Genomic DNA, 18,762 nt, shown 5'->3' on the forward strand with positions numbered 1-18,762 from the left:
CGCCTTGCCAGCTTTCATCTTCCGCAAAGCTTTTACTACCTCTTCTCTGTTTACCAAATCATTCTCCCTAACCCTCCCACTTTGCACACCACCTCGACCAAAACACCCTATTTCTGCCACTCTATCATCAAACACATTCAAGAAACCTTCAAAATACTCACTCCATCTCCTTCTTACATCACCACTGCTTGTTATCACCTCCCCATTAGTCCCCTTCACTGAAGTTTCCATTTGTTCCCTTGTCTTACACACTTTATTTACCTCCTTCCAAAACATCTTTTTATTCTCCCTAAAATCTAATGATACTCTCTCACCCCAACTCTCATTTGCCCTCTTTTTCACCTCTTGCACCTTTCTGTTGACCTCCTGCCTCTTTCTTTTATGCATCTCCCACTCATTTGCATTGTTTCCCTGCAAAAATTGTCCAAATGCCTCTTTCTTCTCTTTCACTAATAATTTTACTTCTTCATCCCACCACTCACTACCCTATATATATATATATATATATATATATATATATATATATATATATATATATATATTTTTTTTTTTTGCTTTGTCGCTGTCTCCCGCGTTTGCGAGGTAGCGCAAGGAAACAGACGAAAGAAATGGCCCAACCCACCCCCATACACATGCCTTGATTCAATCCACTTACAGCACGTCAACCCCGGTATACCACATCGCTCCAATTCACTCTATTCTTTGCCCTCCTTTCACCCTCCTGCATGTTCAGGCCCCGATCACACAAAATCTTTTTCACTCCATCTTTCCACCTCCAATTTGGTCTCCCTCTTCTCCTCGTTCCCTCCACCTCTGACACATATATCCTCTTGGTCAATCTTTCCTCACTCATTCTCTCCATGTGACCAAACCATTTCAAAACACCCTCTTCTGCTCTCTCAACCACGCTCTTTTTATTTCCACACATCTCTCTTTGTCGCTGTCTCCCGCGTTTGCGAGGTAGCGCAAGGAAACAGACGAAAGAAATGGCCCAACCCACCCCCATACACATGTATATACATACGTCCATACACGCAAATATACATACCTACACAGCTTTCCAGACGCTTCACATGCCCTGATTCAATCCACTGACAGCACGTCAACCCCGGTATACCACATCGATCCAATTCACTCTATTCCTTGCCCTCCTTTCACCCTCCTGCATGTTCAGGCCCCGATCACACAAAATCTTTTTCACTCCATCTTTCCACCTCCAATTTGGTCTCCCACTTCTCCTCGTTCCCTCAATCTTTCCTCACTCATTCTCTCCATGTGCCCAAACCATTTCAAAACACCCTCTTCTGCTCTCTCAACCACGCTCTTTTTATTTCCACACATCTCTCTTACCCTTACGTTACTTACTCGATCAAACCACCTCACACCACACATTGTCCTCAAACATCTCATTTCCAGCACATCCATCCTCCTGCGCACAACTCTATCCATAGCCCACGCCTCGCAACCATACAACATTGTTGGAACCACTATTCTTTCAAACATACCCATTTTTGCTTTCCGAGATAATGTTCTCGACTTCCACACATTCTTCAAGGCTCAAAGGATTTTCGCCCCCTCCCCCACCCTATGATCCACTTCCGCTTCCATGGTTCCATCCGCTGCCAGATCCACTCCCAGATATCTAAAACACTTTACTTCCTCCAGTTTTTCTCCATTCAAACTTACCTCCCAATTGACTTGACCCTCAACCCTACTGTACCTAATAACCTTGCTCTTATTCACATTTACTCTTAACTTTCTTCTTTCACACACTTTACCAAACTCAGTCACCAGCTTCTGCAGTTTCTCACATGAATGAGCCACCAGCGCTGTATCATCAGCAAACAACAACTGACTCACTTCCCAAGCTCTCTCATCCCCAACAGACTTCATACTTGCCCCTCTTTCCAAAATCTTGCATTCACCTCCCTAACAACCCCATCCATCAACAAATTAAACAACCATGGAGACATCACACACCCCTGCCGCAAGCCTACATTCACTGAGAACCAATCACTTTCCTCTCTTCCTACACGTACACATGCCTTACATCCTGATAAAAACTTTTCACTGCTTCTAACAACTTGCCTCCCACACCATATATTCTTAATACCTTCCACAGAGCATCTCTATCAACTCTATCATATGCCTTCTCCAGATCCATAAATGCTACATACAAATCCATTTGTATATATATATATACAAAGAGGGGCAAGTATGAAGTCTGTTGGGGATGAGAGAGCTTGGGAAGTGAGTCAGTTGTTGTTTGCTGATGATACAGCGCTGGTGGCTCATTCATGTGAGAAACTGCAGAAGCTGGTGACTGAGTTTGGTAAAGTGTGTGAAAGAAGAAAGTTAAGAGTAAATGTGAATAAGAGCAAGGTTATTAGGTACAGTAGGGTTGAGGGTCAAGTCAACTGGGAGGTGAGTTTGAATGGAGAAAAACTGGAGGAAGTGAAGTGTTTTAGATATCTGGGAGTGGAACTGGCAGCGGATGGAACCATGGAAGTGGAAGTGGATCATAGGGTGGGGGAGGGGGCGAAAATTCTGGGAGCCTTGAAGAATGTGTGGAAGTCGAGAACATTATCTCGGAAAGAAAAAATGAGTATGTTTGAAGGAATAGTGGTTCCAACAATGTTGTATGGTTGCGAGGCGTGGGCTATGGATAGAGTTGTGCGCAGGAGGATGGATGTGCTGGAAATGAGATGTTTGAGGACAATGTGTGGTGTGAGGTGGTTTGATCGAGTAAGTAACGTAAGGGTAAGAGAGATGCGTGGAAATAAAAAGAGCGTGGTTGAGAGAGCAGAAGAGGGTGTTTTGAAATGGTTTGGGCACATGGAGAGAATGAGTGAGGAAAGATTGACCAAGAGGATATATGTGTCGGAGGTGGAGGGAACGAGGAGAAGAGGGAGACCAAATTGGAGGTGGAAAGATGGAGTGAAAAAGATTTTGTGTGATCGGGGCCTGAACATGCATGAGGGTGAAAGGAGGGCAAGGAATAGAGTGAATTGGAGCGATGTGGTATACCGGGGTTGACGTGCTGTCAGTGGATTGAATCGGGGCATGTGAAGCGTCTGGGGTAAACCATGGAAAGCTGTGTAGGTATGTATATTTTGCGTGTGTGGACGTATGTATATACATGTGTATGGGGGTGGGTTGGGCCATTTCTTTCATTTGTTTCCTTGCGCTACCTCGCAAGCGCGGGAGACGGCGACAAAGCAAAAAAAAAAATATATATATATATGTACATATTGATACTCCCTTGCCTTCATCCATTTCCGGTGCCACCTTGCCCCGCAGGAAACAGTATCACCAACCCCTGCATCAGCCAAGTAGCCCCAGGAAAAGAGACAAAAAAGGCCACATTCGTTCACACTCAATCTCTAGCTGTCATGTGTAATGCACTAAAACCACAACTCCCTATCCACATCCAGGCCCCACAGACCTTTCCATGGTTTACCAGAGACATTTCACATGCCCTGGTTCAGTCCACTGACAGCATGTTGACCCTAGTATACCATACTGTTCCAATTCATTCTACCCCTTGCATGCCTCTCACCCTCCTACATGTTCAAGCCCCAATCACTTAAAATCTTTTTCACTCCACCTTTCCACCTCTAATTCGGTCTCCTGCTTCTTCTTGTCCCCTCCATCTCTGACACATGTATCCTCTTTGTCAACCCTTCCTCAAACATTCTCTCCATATGTACAAACCATTTCAACATACCCTCTTCTGCTCTCTCAACCAAACTCTTTGTATTACCACACATCTCTCTCACCCTTTCATTAATCACTTAATCAAACCACCTCACACTACATATCATCCTCAAACATTTCATTTCCAACTCATCCACCCTCGTAAACATATAATATTGTTGGAACTACTATTTCTTCAAACATACCCATTTTCACACTTCGAGATAACATTCTCTCTTTTTAAACATTCTTCATTGCTCCCAGAACTTTCTCTCCCTCCCCCACCTTATGACTCACTTCCACTTCAATGGTTCCATTCACTACTAAGTCCACTCCCAGACATCTAAAACACTTCACTTCCTCAAACTTTCCTCAATTCAAACTCACATCTCAACTAGCTTGTCCCTCAACCCTACTGAACCTGATAAAATTTCTCTTATTCACATTTACTCTCAACTTTCTCCTTTCACACACTTTTCCAAACTCAGTCACCAAATTCTGTGGTTTCTCACTTGAATCAGCCACCTGTGTTGCACTACTGGTGAACAACAACTGACTCACTTCCAAGGCCCTCTCATCCACAACAGACTGCATCCTTGCCCCTCTCTCCAAAACTCTTGCATTTACCTCCCTAACCACCCTATCCATAGACAAATTAAACAACCATGGAGACAACACACACCACTGCTGCAAACCAACCTTTCAATGGGAACCAATCACTCTCCTCTCTTCCTACTTGTACACATACCTTGAACCCTTGATAAAAACTTCTCAGTGCTTCTAGTAGCTTTCCTCCCACACCATATACCCTAAAGATCTTCCACAAAGCATCCCTATCAACCCTATCATATGCCTTCTCCAGATCCATAAATGCTACATACAAGTCCAACTGTTTTTCTACGAATTTCTCACACACATTCTTCACTGCAAACACCTGATCCACACATCCTCTTCCACTTCTGTAACCACACTGCTCCTCCCCAATCTTATGCTCTCTACATGCCTTCACCCTCTCAATCAATACCCTCCCACTAAATTTCCCAGGAATACTCTACAAACTTATGCCTCTGCACTTTGAACACTCATCTTTATCCCCTTTGCCTTTGTACAATGGCACTATACATGCATTCTGCCAATCCTCAGGCACTTCACCATTCCCATACATAAACTGAGTATCCTTACCAACCAATCAACAACAGTGTCATCCCATTTCTTAATAAATTCTACTGCATTACCATCCAAAACCACCACCTTGCCAGATTTCATCTTCCACAAGGCTTTCACCACCTCTTCTCTTTTCACCAAACCACTCTCCCTGACTCTCTCACTTCACACACCACCCCAACCAAAACACCCTACATCTGCCACTCTATCATCGAACTCATGCAACAAACCTTCGAAATACTCATTCCATCTCCCCACTTCATCACTACCACTTATTACTTCCATCACTATTTCTCTAAACACATCCCATTCCTCGTCCACTACCCTCACATCATTTGCTCTTACCTTTTGCCATTCTACATGCAATCTCTCCTGGTACTTCCTCACACAAGTCTCCTTTCCAAGCTCACTTATTCTCACCACCCTCTTCTGCCTGTTATTCTTTCTCCTTTTTTGAAAACCTCTATAAATCTTAACCTTCCCCTCCACAAGACAGTGATCAGACATCCCACCAGCTGCCTCTCTCAGCAATTAACATCCAGAAGTCTCTCTTTCACATGCCTATCAATTAACATATAATCTAATAATGCCCTTTGACCATCTCTCCTACTCACATATGTATACTTGTGTATATCTCCCTTTTCAAACCAGGTATTCCCAATCACCAGTCTTTTTTCAGCACACAAATCCACAAGCTCTTCACTAATTCCATTCACAACACTGAACACCCAATGTACACCTATCATACCCTCAACTGCCACATTACTCACCACATTTAAATCACCTATCCCTAATACCCGGTCTCATGCACCAAAGCTGCTGACACACTCTCTTAGCTGCTCCCACAACACTTGCCTCTCAAGATCTTTCTTCTCATGACCAGGTGCATAAGCACCAATAATTTCCCATCTCTCTCCATCCACTTTTAGTTTTACCCACATCAATCTAGAATTTACTTCCTTACACCCTATCACACAACCTCGTAATTCCTGCTTTAGGAGGAGTGCTACTCCTTCATTAGCTCTTGTCCTCTCATCTATCCCTGAGTTTACTCTCATGTCCTTTCCAAACCTTTACTCTTGAACTTCATTTCACTCTGAGCCAGAACATTCAGGTTTCTTTCCTCAAACATACTACCTAACACTCCTTTCTTCTTAGTTACATCCACATGCATTCAGACACCCCTCTCTCAGCCTGAGCACTCCCCACTTGATTCATTCTTCTGTTTCCTCTTTTCGAAACTGAATTACAAGAAGGAGAACATTTCTAGCTCCCTCACTCCTGCCCCCTTTAATTGCCTTGTATGACACAGGGAATACATGGGAAGTATTCTTTCTCCCTTATCCCAAGGGATATACTGTACATCAATTCTAGAATTCATAAATTTAAAAAACTTGTATGTTCTTACCTTTAAACATGATCTAACTGACAGCCAGGTCTTAATATTATGCACTTTGTTTAGCCTGAAGTGCGGAAGATCATATTTTCTGTGAAGAAATAATAGTACTGTCATTACACAAAATCCTTTTCTTGCTGGTTAGGAATAATCAGCCTTAAAATCATTCTAAATATGCTAAATTTGGAGGGTGAATACCTAACTTACCCATTCTACTAAATTCTACATGAATTCACAATCTTGATGATAAGAATTCTCATTCTTAACACAGTTCTCTTTCCATATTTCCCAGTCCCTACCACATACATCTTCCTCACAATACTCTCACCTCTATGTTGACTCCTTCCCCCATCTTCTAATACCTTTAACTCAACTCTTATTCTCTCTTACTTAATGAACTGAATTTTTGAGTTTCCATCCCTCCAACAAGCAAGTTTCCAAACTTCACAACTTGTCTGGCAACAATTATGAAAAACATTAAGGAATTTAAATGACAACAGATAATTCCTATAAACTTTGCTTTCATGAAAGCCTTAATATAAATGCAATGGAGAGACTAAGATAATACTAAGGGCACTAAATAATTGTAGTATCATAGCTTCACTTAATGATGCACTAAAAACCGTTCAGGAAAAAACACACTGCAAACTTGAAAAATGTAAATGAGTGGGAAATTCTATGTATATGTATCTTAAAAACAGCCACACTATCTTCATTTCTATTCACATACATGCTCACCTAACTATTTCAAACTCTACAGCGAGAAGAGCCAGTCACATTGGCTGGAAATTTGAAATACAGAAGTGAAATTCAAATTCTATCATTTATTCACAATTGCCCCAAGACCCCTTCTAAGAAAGGTTCCTGGTATTACCTAAGATCTCCCTTCAAGAGACTCCTGCAACACAAAGCTGCACTACTTCAAGAAGCAGTGAAAGGATGGACTCCTTTAGAGTGAGAATTTCTTTGATGAACATGTGCTTTAATTGATACAGCCTTGCCAATGGTGACTTTTCACTTGTGATGTAACCTCATGCTGGTAGAGTCTGGTAACACCTAAAATCAAGATGCAGCAATCTTTCCTTATTCTATGATCCAGTATATTGTTTGGTTTACAAGTACTTTACTAGGTACAGTGATTAACACAATTTTTCCTCTATTGCCTTTCAATACTGAAATACAACTAACTCTTTCTGCCATTCTGCATGTATATTTCAGCTAAAAAAGATATAAGAAGTTGGTTTGAGCCTGTAAGGAGCATGCTTTTAAACTAGACTCCTCACTTGCCATTCACACATTAGATAAAAGTAAAAAGGTAAACACACTTCCACAAACTCTCATGCACATATACAGATGTTGCAAAGGTAATAAGGAAAGTGACAGGTGAGGAGGATTGCAACATCTGACATGGGGACTTACGCTGACTCAGAATCTGATACATGATTGATAAAATTCAGCCTAAGCAAATGTAAAGTAATGAGGAAGAGTGAACGAAGGCCTCAATATGATTATCACCTAGGCTTCTGCGTGTAGGGACTTGCGAATCGATAACATCCCTAACCTGTCACCATAGCCCTACATTCAGAGAATTGTAATGGAGACACACTGTCTTCTAGTAAATATCAGAATAGCTTTCAAGTATATGGATAAAGAAATATTTAAAAAGCAGTTCATATCTTATATAAGGGTAAAATTTGAATACCCTTCTCAAATTTGGTCACCACACCTAATGAGCAAGCACAAAAAGCTGATAAGAAGGTCCAGAGGAGGGCAACATAGATAGCACAAGAATTAAGAGAGCTGAGCTACAGAGAGAAGCTAGAGGCTTTAAACTTGCTCACCTTAGAAGAAAAGTTATGGGTGACCTGATCACAACCCATAACATCGATAATGTGGACAGAGAACAGTTCTTTGAGAGATGTAGGTACACAGCAAGCAGAGAACATAAATTAAGCATGAATCTTGTTAAAAAAGATGTAAAGAAGTACTTTATGGTACAAGAATGATGGATAAATGGAGCAGAATGATTGAAAACATGGTTAATGCAGACAGCATACATGAATTCAAGAAGTTGTATAAGACTAGAGAATGTTCAACAGGAGTGTAAAACTCTCCTCATATAATACAAGTAGGCATTTTAAATAGGTACTAATTACTTGCATCAACTTAAAAGGAGAATGAGACGACCTTGACAAGCATTAAATTTGGTCTGATACACAGTTGATGAACTTAAACCCAAGTAAATGTGGCATTATGGTGAGAAGTTCTATAAAATTCAAAATGAAGGTGTACAAATATGGGTACTTCTCGCCTCAAATACAGAAAGAGAGTCAAGAGAGAGGGAGAAACAGTTTAATTCATGATGTCAAACTACAATGGAGCTTTCGGATGTGCAGATACAGGTGGCACTCCAGCAAGCGAGCATTTGCAACAAATATGACAGCAAGGAATAAGTACAGCAGGATAAGTAAGGAGGTACAATGAAACTTTGAAAAGAATATCATGGACCAATTAGGAGAAAATCCAAAACTTTTCCAAATATTCATCAAAAGTTCAGAGCAGCTAATCTGGCTAAGGTACTCAGAGGGAAGAATTGTTAAGATGATGTACAGATATGTGAGGAAATGATAAATTCAAATTTGCTTTTACAGCAGAAGATACTACAGCCCAACACCAGTGAGACGGAACTGGACAGAGGTTTCTGGAAATATTAAGATATCTAGCAAAGACATTAACAGAATACTAAAAGGTCTTGAAACAAAGGATGCTCATGGTTCTAATAAAATTTCACCAAATGAACTGAAGATGCAGACACAACACACAATAAACAAACCCCATGAGATACTGTTCAAGATGTTGCTTGAGAGAGATAAAAATGCCAAGGAAGTGGAAAAGGGATAAACATCATACCTATCTGCAAGAAAGGAGACCAGAAGTTGGAGCTGAACTATAGGCCAGTCTCACCGAGTGTGATCTGTATGATTCCGGAAAAGATAATGAGAACAACTCAGTTTTAGGGAAAGGAGATCAAACATAACAAATATCTAAGATTTCTACAAAAGAGTGAGCTTTGTCCTGGACAAGAGAGGAAGCCTGGTGGATTCTTTGTATCTGGACTGCCTGAAAGCATTTTACACAGTACAGCATGGGAGGCCAATTAAGAAGCTGGAACCCCTTGTAGGAATAGAAGGTAGAGTCATTTAATGAATAAATTATCTTAGTGGAAGAGAACAAAGTACACATGTCAGACAAGCCCTCTCAAAATGGGTTGAGGTTACCAGTGGAATGCCACAGGGTTGTGTTTTGACTTGCCAGTAGTTATGGACTCCTACTTGAATATGGCTGCAGAAGTGGCAAGGCCATCAAAGAAGTGAAAAGCACAAGATTTCATCAACTTACAAGGACACCCTGACAGAGACCAAGGTTGATCTGATGCAGGGTTGATAAAGTCCAGCCTGACTATATGTAAAATAATGAGGATGGGTCACACTAAAGCTTACATGACTATCAACTAGCAGGAAATAAACTGCAGGAATCTATTTGAAAGATATTTGGGAGTGGATACTGTCCCTAACCTGTTGCCAGAATCCTATATGAGGAGGATAGTTGTGGAGACACCGTCTCCAAGCAAAAACTAGAAATGCATTCAAGTTCATAGGCATCGAAATACTCACCAAACATTTCATATAAACCATAAGGCTAATACTAAATATGCTTATCAAATTTGATCACCACACCTAAAGATGCACAAGGAGCTAAAAGAGAAAACCCAGAAAAGGCCATCAAAGATGGTACCAGAAATATGAAATCTGAGTTACAGGAAAAGGCAAGAGGACTTAAATTTGCCCTCCATGTATGTATGGATCATGGTAAGGTGCCTGTGGATTGATAGAATGTATGTAATGTGCCACTCTAGAAAAACAAGAGAAAAAAGGTGAGTATTCAAATTACATAAGTTTATTGAATGTACCTGGTAAGTTGTATGGGAGAGTAGTGATTGACAGGTGAAGGCATGTACAGAGCATCAGACCAGGGAGGAACATTGTGGTTTCTCAGAAGTGGTAGAGGATGTGTGGATTAAGTGTTTGCTTTAAAATATGTGTAAGAAATTCTAAGAAAAACATGGATTTGTATGTACCATTTATGGATCTGGAAAAAGCATATATGGTGTGGGAGGGAAGCTGCTAAAAGAAGTGAAAAATTTTGATCAAGGGAGTAAGACAAGAAGAGATGAGAACCAGAGATTGCAGGTGAAGGTACCAATGTTCTGCTGCAGGGGTGTACAATGGCTGTTAACTGGTTAATGGATGGGATGGTGACGGAAGTAAATACGAGATTCTTGGAAGCAGGGATGAGAGTGTAGTATGTAGGGGATGAGATGGGCTACGAAGTGAGTCAGTTGTTTGCTTATGACACAGATTCAAATAAGAAAAAGCAGAAGTTGGTGACTGAGTTTGGAGGTGTGTGCAAAAATGAGGAAATTGAAAGTAAATATGAATAAAAGCAAGGTCACTAGGTTTAACAGGGTAAAGGGACAGTAGATGGGGTGTGTGAATTTGAATACAGAAAATTTGGAGGTAGTAAAGTGTTTTAGATCCATGGGTGAGGATACGGCAGCAAATGCAATCATGAAACTGGACATGTCATAGGGTGTGTGAGGGGGGCAAAGTTCTGGAAGCAATGAAGAATGTGTGGAAAGAGAGGTCTTTATCAGGGAAGGTAGAGTATGTTTAAAGGTATAGTAGTCTCAGCAATGTTGTATGGATGCAAGATGTGCAGTGTGTGTGTGTGTGTGTGTGTGTGTGTGTGTGTGTGTGTGTGTGTGTGTGTGTTTGTTTGTTTGTTTGTTTGTTTGTTTGTTTGTTTGTGTGTGTGTGTGTGTGTGTGTGTGTGTGTGTGTGTGTGTGTGTGTGTGTGTGTGTGTGTGTTTGTTTGTTTGTTTGTTTGTTTGTTTGTTTGTTTGTTTGTTTGTATGTGTGTGCGTGCGTGTGTGTGTGCGTGTGTGCGTGCGTGCGTGCGTGCGTGCGTGCGTGCGTGCGTTTGTGTTTGTGTGTGTGTGTGTGTGTGTGTGTTTGTGCATGTGTGTGTGTGTGTGTGTGTGCTGGAAATGAAATTTTTGAAAACAATGTGGTGTAAGGTGGTTTGAGCAAGTAAGGAATAAAAGGGTATGAGTGACGTTTAGAGAGCTGAAGAGGGTGTGCTGGAATGGTTTAGACATATGGCAAGAATTAGTGAAGAAAGGTTGACAAAGAGGATATATATGTCAGATGTAGAAGGGATAAGAAAGAGGTGGCTAAACTGGAGATGGAAGGATGGAGTGAAAATGATTTTGAATATTCAGGGCCTGAACATGCAGGATGGTGAAACCATGCATGGGACAGAGTGAACTGGAGTTATGTGGTATACAGAGAGCAACATGCTATCAATGGACTGAATCAGGGCATATGAAGCAGCTGGGGGAAACTAAGAAAGGTTTGTGGGGAATGGCTGTGGATAGGGGTCTGTGGTTTTGGCGAAATACACATGAAAGTTTGAGAATAAACATGAGCAAATGAAACCTTTATTCATCTATTCCTGGCACTGCCTTGTAAATATAGTGGAAATGAGATGCCCTGGCTTAGGGTATTCAGTTGCGTGCATTGAAAAATTACTAACAGACACATTCACCTAGGAAAAATATGTCCCATACATACTAAAATGCAAGAATGAGGTATAAGGTCTTCGTATACAGTTGAGTTATCTGGTCTCCAGGGTCATCTTGTTTTATGTATAAACAACATTTATTTGGATGAAAGTTCCTGCTGAAACATTTATTCAGGCTCACTGATAAATTCAAGTACTGCAATCAAATTCGAGAAAATCTTGACAAATGAAAAAATAGATGGGCAAAATCCAACATACGGTGCACATAGTCCATAAATAACCACAAGTATAAATTCCAGTCACACATGGTACCAAAAGAGTCTGACTCCTTACCTTTGATTATGAAACTCCTTGATGACACAAGAAAGGTATGGACGATATTCAGAATTGATATTAAAAAATCATCACAGCTAGCTCCTTGACTATACTATACACTCGAATCAGAATAAAAACATAACATGCCACTTTTCATCCCATGATCCATGTCTCATGGCAGCTCCTCTCACTATTAAGGCTTCCAAGGTAAAACTTACATTGTTTCCCTTTTTCATGTACTATTCTCAAGAGCCCCAGCTGTCTTCCCTGCAGATAGCTGATGTGTTTGGATAAGAAGGATTAACTCAAACTGCTACCTAGTAACTGTTTAAACAGTACTCCAAATCTGAGTTACTGGACATACCAAAATGTTGGATGCTGAGTTAATGAAATATCATAACACATAAACCATGAATACAAAGAATAACAAGTCTCAGAATACATCTGTACATGGTAAATGGTACCAGGTGTGACATATGCAAGAGAATATGATACATTAAATGAGAAAAGTGAGAATGCATGCTGTAAGGCAGAAGCATAAAATGACTGGTAAGACAACTTCTTCAGAATCTTTGGAGAACAATACATTAGATAATTTGATCAGAAAATGGAAAACTCACTGGACATGGTTAAGTATAAAACCTCAATAATCTAAACTCACTGGACATGGATAAGTATAAAACCTCAATAATATATCTTGACCAATCTATCCAGCAAATAATGAGGCATTAAATACAAGGTTACCCTTCAATCTTCTTAAAATCCTGTGCTTAATGCACATTCCAGTACATTAATTCATGCACTTATATCTACCACAGATATATAATCAACATTGTACTCCCTAGAAAGTACAGCTACAATCAACAAATCACTACACTGAAATATTTCCTTCACAGACAGTTTGAATCTTAATTCAGGCTGGACACCCACCGAGCACGACGAGCTGAGGTGAGATAGCAGAAGTGTTTGGCATAAAGGAACCTTTGCTTGAAGGTTCGCTCAGCAACAGACAGAAGGAAGAAGAACCCTGCTGCCAGAACAAACCGATTCACACAGCTGAGAAAAATTACTGTGGATACCCTGGAATAAATGGACAAATGTGTGTTGGTCTTCTTTACATTGTTATTACCTGACTAGGTTGTAGACTGGTTGGCCTCAGTTTCCTAAGGAAGCATGACTATGGAAGGAAAGACATTTATTTTCTTTGGGGGGTGAGGTTATTTACAATACATCAAGTCATATACCATTTCAAAACCCATCTTATCCTTCCAACACTCCTGCACTCTTCATTCTCAAAATATTCTCTTTAATTCTACCTCAATATTCTACTTCTTTTTCCTCTGTTTCTTCCCTTAATATAGATTTGCTGAAGTACATTAATACATCTTTTTTGCAAGCAGTATAAAAACCAAACCAACGTGTAAAATTCAGCAGTTCTTTCTTTTCAGTATATGAATCAGTAAACATAATGTCTGGGGAAGAATTTCCATGTACTATACAACTCTGAATGTATGGAATGGAATGCATTATATAGAAAGTAATATAACTGAAAATTATCACTTACTTCTCTAGTCTACATACTGATAAAATGGTTCATATTCTCAAAAAGTACTGGCATCTCCCAACTTTATTTCAACCAATGAAAAACCCCTCCTAGTTCATAGGGATAGCCGTAGATTTGCACTTTTTTGTTCCTAATGCCACACTGTGAAAAGACCTGAGCATAGTCATGATAAATTATTTCTGATATTCAGTCCTTCAATTTCAGTTCATGTTATCTTAACCCTTACACTGCTCTGTACCTCATATGTTGAATCAATAAAGACTATATTGTGACTCAAAAGAAGTTAAATGGTCCTAACCTCATTTGAATTCCTAATAATTCCATCATTCATCTGGAGATAAACCAGTCACCCATAAATCATCACAGTGAAATGACATCATAATTTTCAGAACAAAAGAAACAATTTCTTGTGTTAGTTTTTATATCTTTGATGAAAATAAGGTTATTCATTCAATTACTAGAAAACTTTACTGTTTGTATAAATATGTAAAAATAAAATGTATAAAAAATATAACATTCAAATAATTTGTAAATGCTCTGTACATGATGTCTGAAGTCAAGCTTGGAAAAACATAAAGTCAAGTATTTAGATGCATATAAAATGAGATCATACTTGGAATAACCTTAATAATTGTATGTTTACATAAGTAAATAGAATTCATGCCACCAGCCAAGGCCCTCCCTTGTACACTCAACACCTTCTCACACTAGTATAGGGAAAAGTATTCTATTTCAAGGGTATTTTCTTCCATATCATATGATAGAGATAATTCACAAGGGAGAAAAATTTGTTTGTATTTCTCACACAGGGGGCTGTCATTCTAAATGAATTATGCAGTTTAAGGTTAAGTCAAAAAGTCACTTTCATGAAAATCCTAGCGGTGGACTTTAGTTTTCAATGTGTTCTAAAACCCAATCCTAACTTATTCTTCAAATGTACACAAACTATTTTTTTCTTGTTCTATAATTTACCATGGGCCAATCTTTAAAAGGATTTTTTGTTAAGATATTCATATTTCATTCAAATGCCACTGAAACAGCAACATTACTAGTAATCTAGTAACCTCTACGTCCTATCAAATAAACACAATTCAGTAAGAATGACTGTGAATGTGATGCTATGTACAGCACATACACTACTGCATTTAAAGAAAATAAGAAATAATGTATCTGTGTTGCAGTCAAGATGTAATGCTTCTTCAGTAATATTGTCCAGAAGTCTAAACTTGTTCTCATAACACCATTCAGTTACAGAAATTACAGGTGATCTAACTATTGTAACTATTAAGGGTCTGGGTTATATACACATTCTTGTGTATGTGTAGAGATCTTTTTCCCCTATATCTTTGGATTGTCAGTTCCATCTAAAATATGAATTTGAAATTAGAGGATAGCTGTTAATGCAGCATAATTTTGAAAGTAGTGGACACTAGTGGTCATAGAAATGGAAAACTTCTTCATAAATGTGAATGAGAAGAGAGCTCTCAAAGTCTCTCGGATATACAAGTCATCAACCACCAAGTCTGCAGTATCTGCCAAAACATTACAACATTACAGAAGGACACTTTGTTGTCTTGCAGATTCTAAGGGGAAAATCGGTTTAGAACGATAAGGGATCCTGAAAAAAGGACCTACAAAGCTTTGGAGGGATTTATGAGCTTTCTTTGATCCTGAATTTACCCTCAGCTTAGGTGAAGATGGTGGCATCACAAATACACAACAACATAATGCACTAACAGAAATAATTTAGAGCCTTGTATAAACAGAATCAAGCAAAAAAACACAACTGAAAGAAAATGGTTCAACAAAGATGAAAACAAGGAACTGACAGAGATTCTCATATGCATACATTAATTTTTCAACATCCTGTACAGAAATTTTATAGAGGCAGCTAGCTATTTTGTGTTAAAAGTTTACTTTCCAAAAAATCTTACAAAAGCACTCTCTTCATGTTTGGATGAACATGTTCAATCTATGAATCTTCTCTCAGCATCTTGGAAAATTAAAGGTTGTGACAAGATAGCAATTAACATTATACGTATATTACAAAGATGTCTTACATCACTCTGCAATCATTATCTTTTTATTCATTATCTATTTTCTTTATCTCTGAGGCAGTGGAAAAAGAATTCTACCTCCGTACTCCCTAAGTGTCATATAAGTGACCCAGGGGGAAGGAGCTGGGGACTGGAAACCCTTCCCTTCTTGTATTGCAATCAAAAAAGAGGAAATAGAAGAAGGAGCCAGGCAAGGAGAGCTCATCCTCCTCAAAGGCTCAGACTGGGGTATCTGAATGTGTGTGGATGTAACCAAGATCAGAAGAAAGGAGAGATAGATAGCATGTTTGAGGAAAAAACCTGGATGTTCTGGCTCTGAGTGAAATGAAGCTCAAGGGTGAAAGGGAAGAATTGTTTGGTGTTTCAGGAGTAAAGTCAAGGGTTGGTAAGAGGACAAGAGCTAAGGAAGGAATAGCACTACTCTTAAAGCAGAAGTTGTGGTAGTGTATACAGACTGATGAGGGTAAAACTGAAAGTGGGTGGTGAGAGATGGGTGATCAATGGTGCTGGCCATGAGAAGAAAGGTCAAGTGTTTTGGGAGCAGCTGAGTGAGTGTGTCAGCAGTTTTGATGCAAGAGACTGGGTATTAGTGATGGGTGATTTAAATGAGAAGGTAAGTAATGAGGCAGTTGAGGGCATAATTGGGGCACATGGTGTATTCAGTGTTATGAATGGAAATGGTAAAGAGCCTGTGGAGTGCGTGCCGAAAAAACTGGCGATTGGGAATACCTGGCTTAAAGAGGAATATACACAAGTATACATATGGGAGTAGGAGAGATGGTCATTGGGCATTATTAGATTACATACTAAATGACAGGCATGTAAAAGACAGACTTTCGGATGTAAATGTGTTGCGAGGGTCAGCTGGTGGGATGTCTAATTACTATCTTGAAGAGGTGAGGGTGAAGATTTGTAGATGTTTTTGGAAAAGAGGAAACAATATCGGGGAGAAGAAAGTGGTGAATATGTGAACTTGGAAAGGAGACTCGTGTGAAAAAATACCAGCAGAGATTGAGCACAGAATGCAAAAGGTGAGTAAATAAAGCAAGAGGAGTGTGTGAGGAATGGGAGGTATCTAGGGAAGCAGTGGTGGCATGTGCAAGAAATGCATATGGCATGCAAATGGTGGGAGGTGGGCATGTTAGAAAAGGTAGTGAGTGGTGGGATAAAGAGGTAAAGTTTCCAGTAAAGAAAAAAGAGAGGTGTTGGAGCAGTACTTACATGGAAGGAGTGCAAATTATTGAAAGATGAGTAAGAGGAAGCAGCAGGAGGTTAAGAAGGTGCAGAGGTTAATAAGGGGCAAATCGGAGTTGGGTTAAGGGACCATTATCAAACTTTAGGTAGAATTAAAAAATGTTTTGGTTGGATGGAGGTAAATAATGTGTGAAAGACAAGAGCAAATGGGAACATTGGTGAAGATGGCAGAAGTGGTGGTCATAAACAGAGAAAAGAGGAGATGGAGTGATTATTTTGAAGGATTAAATGTGTTTGATGACAGTGTCAGATGTAGGGTGTTTTGGTCATAGTGGTATTCAAAGTGAAATAGTCATGGAGTGGTTCAGTGAAGAGAGAAGAGGTGGTGAAAAGCCTTGCATAAGACCAAATGTGGCAAGGCAACTAGAGTGTATGGTATTGCTGTTGAATCTATTAAGAAGGAGATGACTGTGTTGTTGATAGTTTGGTAAGGATATTCAATACATGTATGGATCATAGTGAGGTGCCTAAGGTTTGTGCATGTATAGTGATACTGTATAAAAGAAGGCAAGGGGGTAAAGGTGAATGTTCAAACTTAAGAGGTATATGTTTATTGAGTATATCTGCTGGAGGATATTGATTTAGAGGGTGAATACATGAACAGAGCATCAAACTGGGGAGAAGTGTGGTTTCAGAAGTGGTAAAGAAAGTGTGGATCAGGATTTTGCTTTGAAGAATGTGTATAAGAAATATTTGGAAAAACAGATGGATTTGTATGTGGCATTTATGGATCTAGTGAAGGCGTGTCCTCTGCCACTTCTGAAACCATGCTGCTCCTCCAAAATCTGATGCTCTGTACATACATTCACCCTCTCACTCAATACTGTACCTTACAATTTACCATGTATACTCAAACTTATATCTCTCTAGTTTGAGCACACAATTCTATTCAATTTCCCATCTTTTTTTTACAATGGCACTATACATGCACTCTGCCAATCCTAGGGCACTTCAACATGATCCATAAATGCAATGAACATCCCTACAAACCACAGTCACCCCTTTCTAAATAAATTCAACTGCAGTACCTTCCACTCCCACTGTCTTGCTGCATTTCATCATCCACAAGGCTTTCACCACCTCTTCTCTCTTCACCAAACCACTTTCCAAAGATCTCTTACTTCGCATACCACCCCAACCAAAACACCCTATATCTTTCACTGTTATCATCTAACACATTTAACAATCCTTCAGAATACTCACTTCATCACTAGCTGTTATAACTTCCTCTTTTTCCCCTTCATTTATATTCCCATTTGTTCTCTTACCTTTCGCACATTATTTACTTCATTTGCCCTCTTTTTCAACTCCTGCATCTTCCTCTTGACCTCCTGCTGCTTTCTCTTATGCATCTCCCAATCAATTTCACTCCTTCCACGTAAGTAACACCCAAATGCCTCCCTTTTCTCTGTCACTAACAAGTATACCTCTTCATTCCACCACTTCCTACCCTTTCTAATCTGCCCGACTCCCACCTTTCGCATGCTATATGCATCACTTGCACATGCCATCACCGCTTCCTGATATACCTCCTATTCCTCATCCACTCCCCTCACTTCATTTGTTCTTATCTTTTGCCATTCTACACTCAATCTCTCCTGGTATTTCTTCACACAAGTCTCCTTTCCAAGCTCACTTACTCCTACCACTCTCTTCTCCCTAACATTGTTTCC

The 18,762-nt window shown here is 39.7% G+C and overlaps 1 protein-coding gene across 15 annotated transcripts in view; it reads right to left on the reverse strand.

Annotated features, from left to right (window-relative positions):
* phtf (putative homeodomain transcription factor) overlaps positions 1 to 18,762 on the reverse strand; it is a 260,330-nt gene that overhangs the window by 26,815 nt on the left and 214,753 nt on the right. For all 15 annotated transcript variants that reach the window (XM_071664936.1, XM_071664929.1, XM_071664942.1 and 12 more), the window contains 2 exons: positions 13,145 to 13,294; positions 6,269 to 6,347 (listed from right to left, as the gene is read on the reverse strand). In XM_071664936.1, coding sequence (XP_071521037.1) covers positions 6,269 to 6,347; positions 13,145 to 13,294 — 229 coding nt within the window. The remainder of the gene's footprint in view (positions 1 to 6,268; positions 6,348 to 13,144; positions 13,295 to 18,762) is intronic.

Source organism: Panulirus ornatus, chromosome 9, assembly GCF_036320965.1.
Source record: "Panulirus ornatus isolate Po-2019 chromosome 9, ASM3632096v1, whole genome shotgun sequence".
In the NCBI taxonomy this organism is placed as follows: Eukaryota; Metazoa; Arthropoda; class Malacostraca; order Decapoda; family Palinuridae; genus Panulirus; species Panulirus ornatus.